The sequence below is a fragment of the Euprymna scolopes genome, chromosome 10 (genome assembly GCF_053919585.1).
Source record: "Euprymna scolopes isolate OS-2025 chromosome 10, ASM5391958v1, whole genome shotgun sequence".
In the NCBI taxonomy this organism is placed as follows: domain Eukaryota; kingdom Metazoa; phylum Mollusca; class Cephalopoda; order Sepiida; family Sepiolidae; genus Euprymna; species Euprymna scolopes.
Window position 1 is genome coordinate 72,649,811 of NC_136491.1, and position 23,022 is coordinate 72,672,832.

Consider the following 23,022-nt stretch of genomic DNA (forward strand, 5'->3'; position numbering starts at 1 on the left):
TTCCTTCTGGGCCCATTTTTTTTTGCTCATGTGTGTATATCAAGGTTGGATAGGGCACACCGAGCAACTCCTGTCCAGATGTAGCAATAGTACTCCACTTTAGGATTTATATCTAGCTCTTATACAGATAGAGGATTGTATCAGCACTGAGATACGTACTGGCAACCATTTTTCCTGTGATCTTGGCAACAGATTTGATATATATAGGCGGCAAAAAGAAAACCCGCACTTGCAATTTTTTCAAAACATCACGCCATAAGGGAATGAAATCCAATGCTTAACTTTGGTTGCAAGCCAGTTTCTGCATATTTGTTTGTTTCCAACCCTCAAGATGTTGAGGAAAACCAGCTCCTCATAAATAAGGGAGTGTCCAAATGAATAGCAATTGTCTTATATGATGGGTTTTGCCCGCATTGATCAAAGCTCATTGTTTTCTGGATGTCCTGGGCATGAATGCCAGAAAAATTTGTTTGCTACGGATTCAGTTTCGCTTATATACGGAAAAGCCAAACAAACATGCGGAGAGTAAAAAACAACGCGAAAATAGCATGTAAAAGTCACTCAAATAAAAGTTAGACTCAACCTCCTTTCATAAATCATAGAGATTATAATCTAGCGAGTATATGAAAAGTTCTAAGAAACAGTACCCCCCCCCCAAGCCTTTGCTGGACATACAAAAAATGTGCGCACACTAACACACATTTTTGCTTTTATATATAGATTAGTTTTACTTTTTAAGACCAGTTTTCTTTCGTAAATAATTTTAGTTTTGTAGCATTTTTCCTTTTAAAACAAGACGTTTCACAGTATTACCTCTCTTCACGGGCAGATATGTTTGGAAAATGACAAGATGTCCTCAAGTTGTTTAGATATGATGATAGAAAATAGAATGATGAAAATGAGATTAAATACCCATTTTGTCAGTAATAAAGAAGAAATGCACCTTTATTAAAGTAAACGTTTTACCTTATGCCCTCTACCCATACAAAGTAAAAAAACTGTCAGGAAAAATTAGCTAAGAAATAAATGAAAATATGAAAACAATACACTCATTGTACGACACAGATTAGTGATGTCAACTTTCTTGTTTTTAATAGCAATGGAGAATGTGGTTTGAGTACAGGGAAAATGTGGCCAATTTTTGCTATGTTGAAAGACAATTGAACATGCAGGATTTCCGGTTGAGAGTAGATATATTTGGGAGATACTGGCTGTTTGAAGAGAACAAGATTGACAAGAGAACTTAGTCTCAGCTGATATCTTAAACTTGAGAGATGGGAGTTTAAAAGTAGGAGAGACTAAAGATGGGATCCAACAGGAGCTTGCATAAAATGTTTGCATTTTTTTGTTTTTATAATGTATGCATATTGTGAAGTATGCTTCATGCTTAGTGACCACAAATGTTAGAATCGATAAAAAAGAAAATCTATACCTAGAACATGCACTTGGAAAGATGGCATAGTTATACATAAAAATGGATACACAGTAAAAATCTTTTGTATGTATAGGGTTGGCCAAAAAGTTAAAAAAAAACATCTAAATTTGGAAACATAAGTTGTTTATCAAATTCATTTTCTATGCTTGATATGGAAAAATCTTAAGAATTAATGCAATTTATATTGTTGTCAAATGGCATCTACGGCTTTCACTTGTTTTACTGTCAATAATCTTTGTTCGGCCAGAACAAGGAACATATCTCACTGAAAAAATTTCCTTTTTGGGAATCGAGCAAACCATTTCTGGGACAGCATTCTTCCCATATTTTTATGCAGGTTTCTGTAGCCTTTCTTTTTAACTCTTTTTTTATAGTAAAAAAGAAAGCATCAAATGCTGATGGGCTCTGATCTCAAGTGGTTTCAATGCCTGAAATACAAGCAAAAATGTAAGAATTCCTCTGCTCAGAGGCTTATTATACACTGATGTCAACATGCTTTTTATTGATAAATGGAATGTTACTAAAAAACAAAAACTTTAGTGATTGTTATTTATTTTGTGATAAAATCAAAGATAAAACAAAAAATTAAAAAAAAACCATCAACAATCTATGCTATATTTTTTTTGTTTATTTCAAAATGGCGTTGGTCCATCGACAGTTTATAAAGCAACCAACAATGTACAAAAATTGCATCAGATTAAATGTGTGCATGTTACATGTTGTCAACAAAAACCTACAAAGGGAAGGAGGAAGGTTGAAGATTTCATTTGTATTGTTACATGTAAATCTGCATATACATCTTCGAGAGGGAAAGGTAGTAATCCTTTTTTAGAGAGTGAAAAAAGAGTAATCCTTTCTTAGAATGGAAAAGTCTTTTATTAAAATAGAAAGGAGTAATCTTTTTTTTAGCATGTACAAAAGAATAATCCTACTGAGATGTAGGGAGCTTTTGTTTTCTTCAAAACAAAAAGACAGTGGAATGTTCTATTTTCTTTGGTCTCTTTTGGGAATTTTGGATCCTCTTCAATCAATATGCGAAGGAATCCAAGGAAAATGACACAAGGTTAGGTTGTTTATACACTAATATCTCAAAAGTGGACTAGTATCGGTTATGGTTGTAATCCCTTGCAAAATGAAAGATGTTTTTGTTAACACAGAACTACAATTTGCACTTAAGTTTAACTGGTTTTAGTGGTAATATATATTTGAGATATAGTTGAGATGTTTGTTATGAACAATAATAAATTAAGGGAGAAATCTTCCCTCACTTGAACGTTTTTATGCTTTCAACTGCCAAAATTCGTGAAGACAAATGATTCTTATGCTCCTCTCTAACTTAATGAATCATTACAGCCACTTCTGAAAGTCTTACAAACAATTTAAAAAAAAAAAGAAAACAATTTAACATCATTTTAAATGAAGGAGATATTTTAAAACCATATCAGAGTGTTTTCACACAAAAATATTTCTTTCTTCATTTCAAAAAGAAGTATTTTTGTTTTGAAATATGAACGAAAAAAAAAAAAAAAAAAAGAAAGGATTTCATTGTTTTACCGGGACCTTATATTCTTTAAAGTTACATTAGTAGACACATTCCACAGAAAAAAAAGTAAATTCAAGTCTTCCTTATTATTCTAGTATTTAAAAAAATCTTGAATAATCTCAAAAAAGTCACTTCAAAATCTAAGGCATTTATAGCACCCCACTTCCAAAAATTTATAGGATTAATAAAAAAATTTTTTGTTGTGCTTATGCAATATAATTGGATATCTAAATAAAAAAATAAAGAAATAAAATAAAGAAATGCATTTTAAATAAAAAAACATTATGTAATTATGTGTCATGTTGAAATTAGTAAAAAAAATGACATAAAAAGATCTATTAAAACTATTTTTTTTACAAAAAACATTATTGACCTGCCATTAACACGTATGTAGCAGCATCTCGACATATACGAATGACCAAGCCATGGTGCGAGGTGACACGTCACAGCGTAGGAAGAAAAAAGAAAAACAAACGTGTCGAGACAAGAGCATTTTTTTTAAACCAAGTGATGGCATAAGAACTTTTAAAACAAGATGCAAGACGCTGGAGTCTTCCAAATGTTTAACAAAATTGTCTGACAACCGTATGCTGTGGGACAAGCTGCAGACATAGCAGCTGGTTGTAGCTGCAGACTGAAAAACTTAATTGACGTCCAAGAGGAAAAGCAGAAATGTGTCCATATCGTCACTGGCTTGGAAAATTATGTGTCAGTGGTTTGGTGATGAAACAATTGTTAATAAATGTCTTTCATTTTAACTGAAAAAACTTGAGCCAAATTTCTTTTCTTTGTGAAACTTTTGTATACAATATTTAGTCAGTTAAAATGCAGCAATAACGTTATAAAGGGAGATAAATCAATTTCTCATACTGAATTGGCAATAATAGACTAAACTGCTAAAACTGCATTATTTTATAAATTTTACTCTTTTTTGTAATCATCTTTCAGAATTTTTAGAATTTTTACTCAAAATTTCAAAATAATTTACAGAATAGTGTTTTTACTTTAAATACATTTTTTTAATATCCAATTATAATGCACAAGTATCAGTTTTGTTATGTTTTTTTATTCAGACATTATCCTTTCAGAATCTCATCAAAAATTTACATAAAAAGAATTTGAAGTAGACATTTTCCCAGCAATTCTCAAATATATTTTTGGAGTTTCATTTTTTTTTTTTTTTTTAATAATTTCAAACCTCATTTTCGGATATTCTTTTAAAGAGAAAGAAAAAAAATTAATAATGACAATCTGAATTGAAAATTTCTTTGCTGATATCATCACACTTGAAATAGAAAAGTAAAGCAGATTTGTTTAATCTTGATCAAATTCCTAACAAATTCTCTAAGAAACGAAAGAGGAGACATTTGCAATTATTCCAGAGTAAAAAAAAAAAAATAAATAAATAAATAAAAAAATTTGCAAGTTTTTTGTCATATATCTTATGAGTTTAACAGAAAAAGATGGTATCATCAAATTTAACAAACGCAATATTAGTACGGATCGCAAGGACTTCATGGATTGGCAGGATAGTTCATAAATAACAACGCTTTTAAGTAAATGTCTTTCAAAAGGAATTGCTGGCTCTTTTTGCAATCTTATTATTTAACAAGTTTATGGCAGATGGTTGAAAGAGAAAAAAAAAATATTTAAATAAAATCAAGGGAGATTTTTAAAAAATTTATTATCTTGATAATTTAATGTTTAGAGTAACAACCATGAGCAAAAAAAAAAAAAATGCCAACATTGCCTTTCAAAAAAAAAAAAAGTTTCCATAAATTGATGATTTCTTCTGCTATTTTATACTTGAAAGTTTATGTTACATCCAATAATGTGTGAAATATGGTGTAAATAATAATATTTCACACTTAGTGCAAAAGAATTACAATCACTGATCATTTGAAGGATTCTAGTCTGACTCGGATTCCTCATTGTCTGTGGAATAATCTGAATCTTCACTGGCTTCTTCTTCCTTCTTGTCATCATCGTCGTCATCATCGGAAATCTCCCATTGTGGATGATCCTCAATGATTTTCGCTTGTTTTACATCAAGCTGCAAGGAGACAAGAAGAAAACATTTCCAAATTATTTTTCTAAGAAAACAATTATCCAAAAATATTTTCAACTTTACAAGTTTGTAAGCATTCATCCTTTTGGAAGTAGTTGGAGTATACAAAAAAAAAGTTAAAAAAAAAAAAAAGAAAAAAAAAGAGTATAAGAAAAAGTAAAAAAAAAATATTGATAAGCAGAGTATGCATGCAGTATTAGTAATAATCTGAAGTAAAAAGGACAATCTAACCTTTAAAGCATGTACTTGGTCAGAGTCAAGGTATGAATCGGATCGAAGGTATACTGAATAGTGATAATGGCCGGCTTTCCTAGGAGCAGAGAATTTTAATTCAACCTGTAAGAAGAAAAACAAAATGTTACAAATGATTTGCCATTGTGTTTTGTTGAGTATTAGTTGGTACTAATAGAGTTTAAAAAAGATTGACCAGGTACACTGGGTTATATGTTGTGACTGATGGGAGTATGATGTTGAGTCAGGTTAAGTTTCATTTAACTTGTCGGTTAGTTTAATCATGTGACAGCCTTTTGGGGAAAAAAAAAAAAAAAAAAAAAATCAAAAGGAACAACTTAACTTACAAAAGGATGAAAATATCAAAGTTATTATTGTGATTTACAATATCATGAATATCAGTGTTGACAATCAAGGCTACGCCACATTCTTAATTTAAGATTTGATTGATAGGAAGCATTTTTTTTTTTTTTTTTACTAAAAAGTAAAATCAAATCGTTTTATTGTGAAATTATAAAAGTTGATATTTATTTGATATAGGAAAACTTTATGAAAATATGAGATCAAGAACAAATATATAAAAGTGAATGTTAGAGTAAAGAGAGGGGAGAAGTGGAATAAAATTGGGAGGGGTAGGAGGGGAGAGACTAATAATTTATTGCACTTGAATTTCTTTTAATTTACACATTTACATGTTTTTTTTTCTATAAATTGCTTGAAATATTGATCAGAAAAAAAAAAAAATCAAATTGTTTATTCTTTGTTTCGTTTTTTTTAATACTGAATTAAATTGACATTTTTCAAAGAAAACAAAATTAAATAAAACTGATGCGAACAAACTTACTGTATCTTCATATTTTAAACTAGAAATGTACATAGGAGCAGATATAAGCATTCGGTTTTTCCTGTCAGCTATGTATAACCACCAGCATTCTTGCTTTTCCTAAAAAAATATTTGAAAACAAACAATTAAAACCTCCAAATTGGGGGAGGGGGGATCAACTGTTGTTTTACATTTTGTAATTATATTACAAACAATGACTTAATCTAAAATAAAGAAAAAACAATGTTCAAATGAAAGAATGAAAAGAAAAAAAAAATTAAGACAACCGAGTTATATTTTATATTTCCCTTGAAATTGATCAAATTTTGATAACAAACAAAAATTCTAGCTTTAATTTCTTTAGCATTAAATGCTCATAAGCTCCAAATTTTCAGATTATAAAAAAATTACTTGTTCAGTTTTCAATGGAACATAAAACGTTGCATGTTCTCTGCAGTTTTTTTTTACTTACTTGCATAGTTATTTGTGTGTTTTAAAGTGTTTGAAAACGTTTTGAGGTGCTTCTATATAAAACAAACAAAATTCAAAAATAAAAAGATTAAATTTTAAAGTAAAACAAATGGTACCTACATAATTGTCATGTTGCAAATAGTAACATATCAAAAAATTATGGAAAACGATAAGGCAGAAAAATAATTATTAATGAAAAACAGTTTTCGATAAAGTTTAGATGAATAAAATTTGTTCAACATTTTGAATTCATGTGATGTAAACAGAACTTAATTATCTCCCCTGTCAACTTATCTCTTTTAGTAAACAACAGAACTTAATTATCTCCCCTGTCATCTTATCTCTTTTAGTAAACAACAGAACTTAATTATCTCCCCTGTCAACTTATCTCTTTTAGTAAGCGTAATATAGTGATTTCGCTTCATTTCACAAATTTCCTTTTTCATTAATAATTACACTGTGCAACACTAAAAAAAGTACAGGATATCTGCAGCAATTTTTGTATACCTAGTAACGTGGAAATTTTATTTCTGGCTTTCTTTTTGTTGAATTAGGTATAATTTGTACAAAATTGCCACAGTCGTAAATTTCAGTAAAAACGTCAAAAATGGGTTACTGACGACTTTGCAGTCACATATTATGTGTATTAAATTATAAATCTTAAGAAAAAAACACAGTTTAATATACACATATTATGTACATTATTTGTTAAATCATTTATTTGAATCATTTATTTGCTAAAGTCAGCCGAAATGAGCTATTTTTCCAGATTTAAGAGAGCTAGATGACAGAGCTAGCTTGGTTAGCATAATATTTTCTAGACCAAGGGCTAATTTTTTCAAAAGTAAAAACATAATGCTGTAGCACATGGTTTGGTGTTCACCACTTTCCGAAAAGCCATGGTATTCGTCAAGAAAGGCATTTTTTAATGTAGGCTAAAAAAATCAAGGAAAAGAAGCTAAAACCTGCCTAAGAACCTTATTTGTAGGGCACCAGAAAAAATCTGAGGGTTAAAAATAGATATCCATTTAATAAAGTATTTTTTAACTAAAAACTACAATAAAGACCGGATTATTGTGTATTTTAATGTTTTAAACATAAAGGGGCATTTTATACATTCTTTTCTGAAAATTTACTAAATTAAATGCAAAAAATAGAAATGAAATTTTATCAACCCCTTACTTTATGTACGAAAGAATCTAATAACTTGCTAGTGGGCGTTTATAATGGCTTAACATGTTCACATTATGGAATCCTTATTTTTCTTTATAAAACAATTTACTTTTTTTCTTGTCTTTATTCTTTAGATGCAGTATAGGCTTTGACGATGACTTCAAGACAGTGCAAAAATGATCCAAGCAAATTCTGCTACATATGTGGCGAATTAACATTTGCTAAAGAAAGGCGCAGCATTACCAGCCATATCAAGAAATTGTACAAGGCGTACTTTCATTTTGATATAGGAGACCAAGACAAGTCATGGGCTCCTCATGCCTGTTGCCTTACATGTGTGAAAACATTGAGCGCATGGTATGCAAAAAAGAATGTTCACATGAAGTTTGGTGTGCCAATGATTTGGTGAGAGCAGAAAGATCATTCTAATGATTGCTATTTTTGTCAGCAAGACTATACGGGCTGTACAACAGCAAAAAAAAAAAAAAAAAGAAACACATTGTTTACCCAAATTTGCAATCAGCAATGCGCCCAGTTCAGCACTCAAAAGAATTACCTGTACCAAAACCCCCTGATCAGGAAATGTGGAGTTCAAGCAGTGGGGATGAACATTACAGTGATGAAACAGTAGAATTTTCTAATTCAGAAAGCAATAATAAACCAATACTATTTTCTCAAGATGCTCTAAATGACTTGTGCAGAGATCTTTATTTAACCAAAGACAAAAGTGAACTTCTTGCATCAAGGCTTAAAGAACGAAATCTTCTTAGAAAAGATGTGAAAATAACATTGTACAGAAAACGTGCACAAAACTTGCATGTTTTGTTCACTTTGACAGATGATTTATGCTTCTGCAATGACATTGTTGGACTTTTTGAACAGCTGGAAATACAATATGATAACACCAACTGGCGACTTTTCTTAGATGCATCCAAGGAAAGCATAAAAGCTGTTTTGCTTCACAATGGGAACACCCTGCCATCTGTTCCTATAGCTTACAGCACAACCATAAAAGAATCATATGAAAATTTAAAAACAATTTTAGCAAGCATACATTATGAAGTCCATAAATGGCATATTTGTGCAGATTTCAAGGTTATAGCCAGGCTATACTCAATTTTGTTGCTTCTTGTGCTTATGGGACTCTAGAGCAAGAGCTGAACACTATGTACGCAAGCACTGGCCTGCTAGAGATGAAATTGAGCAAGGAAAACATAACATCAAACACAAACCACTTCTGCAAAGTGATAGAATCCATTTACCACCTTTGCATATTAAACTCGGTTTGTTCAAGCAGTTTGTGAAAGCACTAGACAAGGATTCCTTGGCATTTGCATATCTTGCAGAAAAGTTTCCTTCATTAAGTCGAGCTAAAATAAAAGAATGTATCTTCATAGGTCCCCAAATTCGAAAAATTGTTCTTGATGAAACTTTTAACACACATCTCACGAGAAAAGAAAAATGTGCCTTTGAGTCATTCAAGAAAGTTTGTGATAACTTCCTGGGAAAACATCGTTCAGAAGACTATGTGCAAGTTGTGAATGATCTATTGCATCATTTTCATGATATGGGATGTAACATGTCTCTAAAAGTTCATGTGCTCCACTCTCATTTGGATTTTTTTGCTGAGAATCTTGGCCATGTGAGTGATGAACATGGCGAAGGTTCCATCAAGATATTTCATTAATAGAAAAATGTTTTAAAGGAAAATGGAACACTGGTATGTTGGCAGACTACTGCTGGAATTTTAAAAAAGGATGATGACACTCTACACAAAAGAGTTAAGAGGACAAATGTTGTTTAAACTGGTGAATTCAGTGTTTTTTTTTCAAAATAATTAATAATAAAGTACATGAAAATGGTACCTAATCCAGAGAAATAAATGTCAGATTTGGAATCAGCATACTTTTCTTACACCGAAACAGGTCTTATATGTCTTGTACTTTTTTTTCAATTCAAATTTGTTGTACAGTGTTATTTTTCTACCTTTCTGTTTTTCATAATTTTCAGATATTACCATCTGCATCATGACATTTGTTTTACTTGAAATTCAATATTCGTTCATTTAATATAGAAGCACCTTTCAATATCAGATTTTGTTCAAAATCATCTATCGGTAGAGCTACATTTCAGTATGGCAGACAGACGGTTTTCTGAAAATCAACAAATTTGAATTGATTGGCTTTTAATCTTTTGGGGTGAAAAAACAAATATACAACAGATAACCATTTTAAATGTAATAAAAATTTGCTTTCCTCCATAATTGGAAGGAGAAAATTACATAAATAAAAAATTTAATCAAACTTTGGTGGTTTTGGAAAAGTGTCAGAAGACACTTTGATTTATCATTCTCATGAAAGATGATTGGGGTGAAATTTTATATTAAAATGAATCAAACTATAAAACACTTTCGAAAAAAAAAAAAATTAAAATTATGCACGTCGATAGAAAGTAACTTTTTTTGCATTTGATAACATTTAATATTTGCTGAATCTTTTCTTCCATTGATTATAATGCACTTGTGCCTATATTTCAGTTTTTCTTTGACTGCCCTCATTATTTACATTATTCGCCTCCTCACACTATTTCTTTTATCATTTGATTTTTATGCGATTCACTCTACCTCTCACCTTCTAAAACATTCATGTACAAATGAAACGTGTATACGGTTACAAACAAGCATGCAAGATAACATCAGAATTTTGGTTATCCCCACATCTTGAGTGCCATTTTTACAGCAGTTATAGCTGTTGCTGCTTTCAAACATACACATCCATAGACTACCAATAGTAAACTACACCTAAAAGATTACAAGCTCTTGAGATAAAACATCAAAGGATTTCTTCCTCCCAGCTCTCATTTGTTTGATGAATGATGTCATAATTTTGTGACATCATCCACTGTGCACGGTTATCCCCCACCTTTATTTTAATGGATGATCTCACAAAAAAGATGACATCATCCACTCTGTACAGAGATAAACAAACAAGACACACAGTTTTAATAAACATGTAAATAGATCAGCAGCTGCAGTCAAACATGCATATTTACAAAACTTGTGCCATTATAATAGATTTCCCTTCTATTCACTTTCTTCTTTTGTATCGTTAAAAATTTATGTCATTCGTTTTTTCCACTACTTATCTGCAATTTATTTATGTTGTTCGCCCTTCCGCTCATTGTCTAAAAATTCATTTACAGATGAAAAATGTGCATAGTAAAAAGCAAACAAACACCTCTGGGTTTGTGTAGTATGTTGGAAATCCAAAGAGTGTCTACTCCAGTAATCAGCAGCTCTTGGTTGCTCATTACAAGATCAAGAGTTTTACGGTTATATAGTTGATGTAGTTGCAGATCTTGACAATTCAAAATGTTTTGAACTGTTTTATGAAGTTGTCATGTTAGCATTTCACCCAGCTTTGTATCATCTTCAGATATCTTTTGTCAAAGCATTATAAACTCTTTAGAAAATCCACACGGTTCACATTTCATGGCTAGGAACATATTACACAAGTTATTTTCTTCTGAAATTTCTTGTTAATGTTAATGTTAGTTGTTAATGTTAATATTAGTTGTTAATGTTAATGTTAGTTGTTAATGTTAATGTTAGTTGTTAATGTTAATGTTAGTTGTTAATGTTAATGTTAGTTGTTAATGTTAATGTTAGTTGTTCTACAGAATTTGTGTACATGTACAGTCTTTTTTAGGATATTAAAAAAAAAAAACTAAGTGGAATAATTTGAAGTTGTACAAGTTACTGCGAAACAGTTCAGCTGTTATTAATAATTTATTAATGCTTTCAACATGGTTTTACTAGCAAAATCGCTTTTTCTGCACACATCACCCTGCACTCTCCAAGATTTAATCCTCCTCTGAGGTCATCAGATCTAAGCCTGTCTTTAAGACTTACATTAAAAATCCATCGCATCATTCACACATTATTTCTATCTATGCAATGCATGTTCTCAGTCATCACTGTCCATCTCGCAGATTATCTACAGACATAGAAGGACAAGAAACCAAGAGCTGCTGATTACTGGTGTAGACACTTTTTGGATTTCTAACATACCACACAAATACAGAGGTGCAAGCAACCAGAAGCTGTCAGATTCTGAAACATACGCTACCTAGATTTCTGTTTGAGATATGGAAAGGATTTTGAGATTTGAATCTTGGTCGCAAAGAATAGTTCTCTTCTATATTCAAAAGCCATTGTCAGTAATCGAGACGTAGATTGACTTTCGGGCTTGGTTTAGTACTAGACTTGCATTCACACCTGACCTATCCAGCAAGATCAATTTTGCACAAAAAACAGATAGGAAGAGAGTTTGGTAGAGGTAATCAGATTGTTCATGCATATTGGCAATATTTTTGTAGGCAAACAAGATTAATTCCCTACTATTCAATCCAGTTTTACCAGCTCCACAAACTGTTCAACAATCTTGTGACACCTCTCCGACCAAATCCCAAACTGTACCATATGTGCAAGATGCCATACCATGGCATAAAGGAGACTCTTAAATGCCTACTAAACACGAGAGAACTTGAACAAGGTTTCTCTGTACAGGAGTTGTTTGTCAGAACAACCTGGCATGAGGATACATTTCCTTACACGTAAACCCTGACTAAATATTCAAAATCATAGAGTATTCACAACCCAGAGATCTCCTTAGTATGGCTAACCTTTACTAGTTTTTTTTTTTTTTTTATGAGGAATGATGCACCTTCTCCAAGTGATGTCACTTCAAGTAACAGCACAAAACTGGAATAAGAGAAATATTGTCCTGGAATCCAGTAAGACCAAGAGACCACAAAAAAATATACTATAACTTATTTAAATGGCCAATTGGAGAGAGGAAAATTATATTTCCAGATTCTTTACTAACTCAGTGTTTGAGATGTAAAGAACTTTAATGGAATATTTGAATATCTGCATACCTCATATAGAGACCAAGTGTTAGCCTCAGGAAGGGGTCCCTTGATTTCTGAGAACTTCAATTGAAGTAAAATAAAATGAGAAAAGAAAAGAACTTGAATGCCTACTGAAAACTATCCTCGAGTGTCTCCTCCATATAGGGGTTTGTCAGAACAACCTGGCATGAGAATACTTCTCTCTACACATAAACCCTGACTAAATATTTAAAATCACACAGTATTCGCAGCTCAAATAAGATTTCCTTGGTATGGCTAACCTACACTGGTTTTTACAAGGAATGGTGCACCATCTCCAAGTGATGTTACCTCACAAGGCTGGATACTCCACCAGAGTAGATGAATGCTTGTTCTGGAATCCGGCAAAGACAAAAACACTGCAAAAATGTATACTATAAAATATTTAAATGGTCAATTGGGCAGATGAAAATTAATATTCTTAACTTCTTTACTAACTCAACACTTGAGACGTAAAGAAGAACTTTAATGGAACATTCGAATATATATCTCGCATAGAGATGAACTGTTAGTCTCTATGAAGTGATGGCTTATCTGAGAACTTTGATTGAAGTTAAATAAAACAAAAACTGATATTTCGCTGACAGTTTGAGCAAGAATTCATTTGCAAATTAGTGGTTCTATTCTGATTGGAATAAGCACAAAGGTTGTTAATTGAAGACATGAATTACACGGGGCCTTCCCTTCGACAAGCTGCCGACCCCATAGTTGTGTACCGTGGTTTACTACCTCCATCTCTTCATCGTTCTCGTTGGCCGTATCATCTTTTGGTTTACACTGGTGGCTGCTGATAGAACGCCCGCGGGTCACAAAGTGGAAGTAAAATAAGTTGTGAAACAAAGAAAGGAAAAACAACACCAATGTTTCGCATATATTTTACGGTTGTACTTGTGAATATGTGTGCCCCCCCCCCGTTCTATCGATGTTACTTTCGTCTGTCAGTCGCAATTTGTCTCTATCTCTGTTTTGCAGTTAGTTCTAAAAACTGTCCAACCATTGTCGATACCAGCTCCCATCCGTCGCAACAGGTAGCTCGATATCAACTGTCTTCTGTGTCGGTATCTGAAGTCGCCCCCGGCCACTCGGAAACTACCCTTCTGTTCTGTAGACTTCTATTGTCATTGTCAAATCTAAAAAGCTCGATTTAAAAATACCTATAGATTCATTGTTTGCTACTTCCTATTTCATTGTACATTTGTATGAGACTTTCTATCTATTGTTCCCCCCTCAGCACTTGGGGATTCATGGGTCACCTTCATAGTATCACACTGGTAGCTGGTCTCCCTGTTTTTAGCATTTATCCATAGAATTGGGAATGGCTAAACTACATTGGACTCAGCTACCAATTCGTGTGTGAACCACCTTGAGAAGTTGAATTCATTTAGAATGCTGTTACAAGATATTTAGAAAAATTTTAAAGCAACAATTTAAAGCCAAATATCAAGGCACCAATCAGAAGGATTTCCATGTTAAATAGTTCAAGGTTTATGATGAAAACAACCATTACATCACATATATGAAAAAAATAAAAGTAAATTTTGAATCTGAAATAAAAAATGAGTGAATAATAATTGATTTCTTACCAGAGGAAAATATGGACAATGGACAATATGGCTTTCCTTTGATTTTGTTTCCAAAATGGTTTCTTTTTTCATTTCTGCTTGAAATTTGGACCAGTCATCATCATCATCTTTATGACTCGTATCAACATTTGCTTCTTTGGCATCTTCTTGGGAATCAGAGTTATCGGAACCATTTTCGTGATCGGAACCATTTTCACCGTCAGCCTTTCCATTCTCAGAACTCTTCTAAAAACACAAGTAAAAAAACAAAACAAGCCATTAGGTCACTTTCTAAGAGAAAAAAAGTAACATTAGAAGTATTTTTTCAGGAATTTTTTCCGCATTTTTAAAATTTTGAGATGAAGAATTGTTATTCGTATTATTTGGACTAATGTTCTCACCTTGAGTGTCATTTTCACAACATTTCAGTTGATGTAACCTCCAACCTTCTTCAGGCATATCTTGTTGAACTCAGAAATGTTTCTGTCGAACTTGGAAATCTGCACAAAATTTCAAATGGAACCTTTTATTTATTTAACAGGAGTATCATACTTTCATTCCATCAGCAATGATTTAGTGGTCCTAAATAATTTATAATTGTTTTTTTGAAAAATTCAATTGTAGAAGTGTGGGTGACCAAAAAATACAGTTGTGAATTGACTTCCATCCAGATGAAATGAGAGCATGTTACCTCCGTGTAGTAAACAAAAGGTTCTGTTCAAAATTCCATGCAAATTCTTTGAATTCAACAGAAACATTTCAGTGTTCGACAAGATAAACCTGAAGAAGGTTGGAAGTTATATCGACCGAAACGTTGTGAAAAATGACACTCAAGGGAAGAACTAGTCCAAAGAATCCAAATAATAAAGAACTGCTTCTGTTGAAAAAAACAAAAAAAAAACATCAGTTTCTATACATACATAAAAAATGCAAAATAATTTATAACCAATAACAGGTAAAAATAAATTAACAGGAAAACTGATTTTATATATATATATATATATATATGTACACGCATACATACATACAGGGCAAAAGTAGATATTGACACCATAAATATGGAAAATTAAAGAGTAGAATTTTAATGAAAAATATAAATCAGGTTTATCGTATATTCATATATTTCTGATTCTCCATTGACATGGACACAATGATTATCTCCCTTGTTTTCCCTTTTAAAGACACAAACTGTGTCAGTGTCAATGGAAAATCTGAAAAATTCTACTCAATAATTTTCCATAATTTTTGGTGTAGAAATATTTATGATCAGACAAAAGTAGATATCAAAGAGTTTTCCTGTTACTTTCATTTTGAATCATCATATTTCACGTGTGCATTTCTAACTACAAGCAACAGAAATAGTTAAATATGTTGTGATGAAAGACATGCATTGGTGTAACGAGTTATCATTCAGCCCACCATTCTCATCTTGCTTGTTATTTCCACAATGTTTTGTCAGATGTAAGCCACCAACCTTCTTCGGAATGCATATTTCTGAACTTGAGAATCTTTTATGTTGAATTCGGAACTTACATGAAATTTTAAATTGCACCCATTATTTAATTCATGGCTGTAGGTTGTTCTTGTTCTGTCAGACATGACCATTAGAAGTGTTAATTTTTATATTAATCTTAGCTATTATTACGTGTAGAAAACAAATTAAACCTTGATCTTTCAAATTCCAGAAAGCTGTCACTAAGAACTGATTGTTAATTATCACTTTAAAGCATTATTGCCACGAGTCCAGTTCAAAGTTTTGTATTCATTAACACAAAGATTCCCCAAGTTCGACAGGATGCATCTGAAGAAGGTCAAAGGTTACATCAGACGCAACATTGTGAAAACGACAACCAAAATGAGGAAGGTAGTTAAAATAATCCAAATCATTAATCCTCATTTTAATAAAATGAAAGTGACTGTGGCTAAGTGGTTAATGACATTGATTGACAACCTGGGTGTGCAGAGTTCAAATTCCACAAAAATACTTTCATTAGGATATTAGCAACCTTCACATGGCCTCTCCTGGAAGTTCTCTGATGTCTTCTTAGGAATAGTTTTAACTAGAAAGCTATCGAGGAAACTAATAAAAAAAAAAAAAAAAAAAAAATCTGATTCATATGAAATGAATGGATCTCAATAATATTTATTTGTATGTCTAAATGTAGTGCCTCAATGTTTATATTCATTTTGCCTTTTTCATCATAATAAAAATATATACACATATATAACTTAATATATTATATATGTATTTATATAATGAATAAATGACAAAAGTCTATATTCTAAATTTCATGTTGACCATCTTACAATTTATATGCTCTGTAATTACATTGAGCTTCTTAAATAAGAATTGGTATATATAAAAAAGAAATATAAGTGAATAAAGAACATTTCCACAGAAATATATATATACTTGTTTATTGTTATATAAACATGCTCACATCCCGCTGCTACAAACAGCCAGTTTATTCATTGAACATTTGAATAGTCAAGTCGCTGCCTGATGATATCTGTTGTTTGATTGAAACAAGTGGCTGTTTGTAGCAGCGGGATGTGAGCATGTTTATATAACAATAAACAAGTATTATCAGCTCTTTTTATTGAGCATTATCTAACAACCTCGTTGAATTCACTAGTCCATTACTTTTGAATATAAAAAAACAAATCAATACTACTTTAAGGTCAAAAAGTAGCCAAGAACAGCAATTCTTCCTCCTCTGTCAGAAACATCTCTCCTGGAATGCAAGGACTAACCAACAAAATAGAAGAAGCAAAAGTTAGGAAGCAGCTGAAAGTAAACCCAAATCCCACTTTCTACTCTCATAGAATTGGTCTCCTATTTTGGTTGATGGTAAAAATAATATCTTTAAAAACAAAACATATTCATGTCAATATAATGATAAAATTGTTTTAAAAATATATACGTTGCAATAAAAGATGTTGATTAGTGCAAGGTTATTCTATTGATTCTTACCTCAGCAGTGGCGGCACCAACTGTGCAGACTTTTTTATCACTATTCTCAGATGCAGCTGCTGCAGCAGCTGCTGCTGCAGCTGCCGCCGCCGCTGCTGCTGCTCCTCTAGCCGATGCTTTAATTTTCTTCTTCGTCTTGGCGGCCTTTTTATTGTTCTTCCTCTTTTTCTTGTCTTTCTCCCAAACACGATTTGGTTTCCTTTGCGGAGAATCTGTCGTTTGAGGCTGCAGAGAAAAACAATTTAATCACTTACACACAGAAGCAATGAACGCATGCAGGTTTATTTACTGGACGTTTTATTTCACCTTCCACTTCAATAATTTAAAATCATTTCTCATTGCAGTACAAATAACGAAAAGACTCTTGCCCTCCCATAATTATTGCAGTATTGAAACAAGAACATTAGCAGGTCATCAGACTGCATACCTCCCTCTGACAAGCAAGAATGAGCCAAAGTATTATCTCGGCCTTATTTTTTCATATTTTATTGGCAAAGTTATGCCATAGAAGCATTGATAACTTAAAAGCTATTTATCCGATCAGGCTGAAACTTCGCATGGAAATAAGGCCCTTTTCTTTTTTCTTTATATAAGGGGCACCACTTATCAAGGCCTGGAGGCCACTCGAGGATAAGAGTTACTGAGTGTACAGTAGTCAATGGGATAATATAGTAATTGTTATTAGTGGAAATTTGGTAAATTGGATTATTAAGGGGACGGTTCAAGAATTTGTTTACATTGGACTTGAAGACAATCAAATTGTAGTCAGCTGGAAAACAGGCAAACAGAAGACAGTTCCACAGGCGTGCAGTTCTAAGAAAGAAGCTTTGTTCATGGAATCTACGTTTTGGTTTAGGCACAACCCTGTAAATTGATCATCTAAAAGAAACTTAATGGCAAAAATGTTATGCTTCGATAAATGAAAAAGCGGCTATTTGCCAGCTGAATATGGCAAAGGCAAAACAAACCCTGAAATGAAATCTCCAATTTTCCTATATATAACTGGGTTTTAAAACTTGGACCTAGATAGCATTTAAGCTAACAAATTAAACTTTGATTCTGACACACAAATTTTCATTTGTTATAGTTCTACCATGTTATTTATAATAGACTAACATACCAGATTTTCAAGGACTTTTTGAAGTTTTCCAAGGCCTTCGCCAGACAAAATTTAAGTTTTCAAAACAAAATTTGGGGTTTGTTTTACAATCCACAGCAATTTGAAAAAGTGATAAAAAATCAAATATATAAATATATATTACCATAGCCAATAAAAGTTACTTTGCAACCTACTTATATTATTTTTTGTGTGTCTTTAAGTAGTTTTAAATGCTTTTTATTTCATCTCAAATATTAACTATCTTTACAACTTAAATTTCCAACCAAGATAGCTACTCTCTCATCCATTTTTTGTGGGCTGGTCAGTCTTATTTCAGGTTGTCACAATATTTTTTTTAGGGTGGGGATAATTTGCTATTGGACAGTCCTGTCCGCAGAAGGAAAGGGGGAGGGGGTCATTTTTATTTATGGTGGCCACCACTACTTCTCTCCCACCAAAAATTAAATTAAATGAAAGCAAAAAATAGAGGGAGGTTTGTATCCACAATATTACTATGCAATTTTAAAACAATGTATTCCAATTTTCTGATTCTTAGTATAATCACCTTGACCCACCAGTTCCGGCTGGATCACCGAAATTAAGCAACGTTAAGCCTGGTCAGTACTAAATGGGTGACCATTTGGGACTTCCAGGTGCTGTATGTGCTCTCCACTTATCTCGGCATTGTTGCCAGTCGTCCTGCACTTCTCCAGTGCTGATTCAGGAGAGTTGTGGTTGGAGATTGCACAACCCTTGCCTCACAATTACATGTGCAGCTGCCCTTACAAGGGGTATCCTTTTTGTTTTGAGACTGAACGGAGCCATCGATTTCAATTTTATTTTCAGTATTTAAAAAGTATTTTAATGGTGTTTTTATTAATACTTGAAAAGTAATTTAATAGTATTTATTTTGATTTTATTTTTAATATTTCGACACAAATTTTTACTGGACATAAAGAATACAATTTTCAAAGCCTTTCAAAACATTTTCAGGACGTTTTCCATATTTTTAAGGATTTTTCAAGGTTATAAGCGAAATAAAGCCTTTTCAAGGCAAAAGTTAAAATTCAAAGACTTTTCAAGTTTGTGCAAACCCTGCATACTTTGCTAGAATTTATTAAAAGAAATATTAAATCCAATTTGGAAGTTTTCTTTTCTGCAGAAATTCTTAAATAATCACTATAAAAGAAAAATCAGCTAAGGGCAATAGGTACACCTCCAAACTGTTGTGTACTATGTCATCAATCTTAACAAAAAACACAACATCATCAGTTCGTATGTTTGTTGTAATGTTGTAATTTCTATGGAAGAACATTAGCACTATAAAATTTATATTATATTGATTTTAAAAAAATTTGATAATTGAACATTTATTTATTTATTAATCGTATATTTTTTTTCTATAAAAAAATAAATGTGTTCTGTCATAAAAAATGTAACTTATTTATAATAGTTTTTCTTTAACATTTTCATTTAAACTGTATTAAAAACGAACAAGAAAAAACAGGTTATCAATTAATCTGCTTGTTTAAAAAAAAAAAATACAATCCACCACTGTATATAACACGCTGAAATGATTCATAGCTTTTTTATATTGTTTATTTTTTTTTGTTGTTTATTTTTTTATGTTTTAAGTTTGTTTTTTTTTTTTCTTTTTTTTTAATTAAAGTTAATTCTATACAAATACCAAGTTTTTATTCAGAAAGTCTGTTCCAAATTCGTATTTGGTTAAGTGATAAAATTCAATATATGAATCACATGAATAACGAATAAGAAGTTACATTCAAGTTACACGATATATGTTAATCATATTGTTAGGTGAAAGTACAAAATAGTTTCAACCCTCCCCATGTTAGAAATTGCTTTCTAAATAGTAACGTTATTATTTTAGAATGGCAAAATAAGTGCATAAGTCCACAAAAAATTTCTCATATATTACGAAAAACAAGTAGTCGTGTTAATGATTTGAAGATATACAAAAAAAGGTTGCAAAGAATTCAAAATTTATACATTAAACGAAAAATTTATCAGAAATATCTGAATAAATAAAATGTACAATAAAAAAATGACCAATAAAAATGTATAAAAAATAATATAAGACTTACCTTTTGTAAAGCAAATAGATTTTTAATAACGAACTAGACAAACGGTAAAATTAATTTTAACCTGTTCTGTTGATACATGTATCTCCAAATGTTTGTCCTTACAAGAGTCATATATTATATTATATGAATATATTTTTTCAATATTGGAAACCTGTTATATAATATAAAAAATCCGTTTTAACTTCATATCACGTAATATTTGAATTTAATATTATTTAAAGCTTTTTAAAATTTTTTTTAGAATTTGTTTTTTTTTGTTGTAATTCGAGTAATTATGTTACCGACAAAACAACAAAAAAAAAATCAAGAAAAATTGTTCATTTTATTGTTTTTAACATAATATTAATGATTTTATGTCCAATTTTATTTCCAACTTTGAGGTAAGTGAAAAAAATGATGGGATTTTTATATATATATATATATATATATATATATATATATATAAATAACTATTTTTTATTTATTTGATCTTTCCAGCTTTAAAAAATGTTAAAATTTTTATCGACCGACACTTATTTTTTTCAGTTTTTGTAACATGAAATATAATGGGGGGAGAAAAGAACTAAAAAAAAATAATAATCTACTTTTAATATGTAAGTTTATTTAATAATGAATAAATATTGAAAATTTCAGGTAAATATAACTATTATTTGATTTTTGATAGATTTTTAAAACATAGGTGTGTCAACGGCTTAAAACACATTACTACATAGGAACGCTGTTTTAATGCGTTGATAATGTTAAACACGATTTTTGTCTCGCATTTTCATTATTTTTCTAAGCTGTAAAAAGTTTTTTTTTAAAATATTAGCAGTTTATTTGAAGCTTCTTTTTAATAGTAAAAACAGTTAGGATGATAATAAATTAATTACAGTTACATACAGGGGGTAAAAACTGTGGCGCACGTTGGAGGTACCTAAAGGGCAATAACTCTTTTTATTTTAGTAAGTGTTATCATTATTTGCATACAACATAATCATGTTGACACATCAGATCCCATTTTTTTTTTTTTTTTTTTTTTTTTTTTTTTTACAAAGGAGTCACAACGTATCAAGACCTGGAGGCCACTCGCTCGAGGATTAATGAATGAGACAATATCGTAGTAATCATTAGTAGAGGAAATTTGGTAAATTGGATTACTTACAGGGACAGCTAATCAAGAACTTGTTTACGTTGGATTTGAAGATGACCATATTGTAGTCAGCTGGAAACCAGGGAAATAGGAGAGAATTCTACAGGCGTGTAGTTCTAAGAAAGAAGCTTTGTTAATGGAATTTACGTTTACGTTTATATTAGCCAAGTTTAAGCGACATTGACCTTGGTCAGTACTAAAGTGGGTAATCATTTGAGAATATCAGGTACTGTACGTGCATTCCGTTTATCTCACTATAGTTTCCAATTGTTCTCAACTTCTCCTTCCCACTGGAATTAGACAATGCCGACTCAAAAGTGGTATGGCTGGAGGTTGTGCAACCCTCGCTTCAAAATTACATATGCAGCCATGAGATTGAATGGAAACAATGATTATTCTTTACTTGCTTTTCTTTTTTCAATCAAAATTTAGTAATTTAGTTTCTCATTTTTTTTTTTTTAATTTATAAACAAAACTAAAAGGTTGAATTGTAATTTAAACACAGATGAATGATCGAATTATTCATTCTTAATTACACCTATTTTAATCTTAATAAATCAAAATCAGGTTCACTTTCAGATTAGACACTGAAGATATAAAAAAAAAAGTGTAGTTATAGATCATAAAAATATTTACAAAAAAATGGATCCTGGGCAATGCTGGGTAAGTACAGCAGACTGAAAAGATAATCTGAAGAATGAAGAATTACCGGCATTTCTGTTTCTTCCGTTACTTCAGTATGATTGTATTCAGGATTTTCTTTAACCTCAGCAGGTGTAAGAGAATTTGAATAATGTTCACCAAGGCTTTCTCGTTTTAAATTCACAGTTACAGTCACAATTGACCCAGCTGTGATGGTTGAATCATCATCATCAATTACTGAGGAGAAAAAAATAAATAAATAAAATAAAACAAAACAAAAAAGTAAATAAATAAAATCATCTGAAAATTTATTTTTCCTCTGATGAGAAGAATTGCATTTTTCAAAATTCTGCGGAATAAGGTCTTTCCATTTTATCTGTACTCCTTGTCAAATAATTAAAAATTCTGCATACTTTCTTTACAGGTTTTTAATGGTTTTTGAGAATTTTAAATAATATTTTTCTATATATATATATATATATATATATATATGTGTGTGTGTGTGTAGTCATCCACATACAGTACTGTTTCGCTGTTTCACAGCTCATCAGTACGGCTAGACAGGCAACTACCTCACGCTAGGATTGAAACCCGACTGTCTGTATGACAGTCAAGGCTCCTAACCACTACGTTATCGGCATTGTATGTATACATATACATATATATATAGACACACACTTATTTATATTCAAATAAACATTTTACATGATCACTAAACTAGACATGGCAATTTTTCGAACATTTAGAGTAACCAATGTCTTCTTCAGGTGATTAGAAAAAGTTAATTTCTAAACTCAGTTTTCAAATTTTATTT

At 31.3% G+C, this 23,022-nt stretch overlaps 1 protein-coding gene across 1 annotated transcript in view; it reads right to left on the bottom strand.

Annotated features, from left to right (window-relative positions):
• Positions 1–4,645: 4,645 nt before the first annotated feature.
• The window catches only part of LOC145286098 (translocation protein SEC63 homolog), a 63,480-nt gene continuing 45,103 nt past the window's right edge, over positions 4,646–23,022 (bottom strand). Inside the window, exons 14-19 of the mRNA XM_080134778.1 lie at positions 22,276–22,445; positions 17,231–17,455; positions 14,278–14,502; positions 6,122–6,220; positions 5,278–5,382; positions 4,646–5,031 (exon numbers count right to left, since the gene is read on the bottom strand). Of these exons, the coding sequence (XP_079990904.1) occupies positions 4,888–5,031; positions 5,278–5,382; positions 6,122–6,220; positions 14,278–14,502; positions 17,231–17,455; positions 22,276–22,445 (968 nt within the window). The 3' untranslated portion in view covers positions 4,646–4,887. The remainder of the gene's footprint in view (positions 5,032–5,277; positions 5,383–6,121; positions 6,221–14,277; positions 14,503–17,230; positions 17,456–22,275; positions 22,446–23,022) is intronic.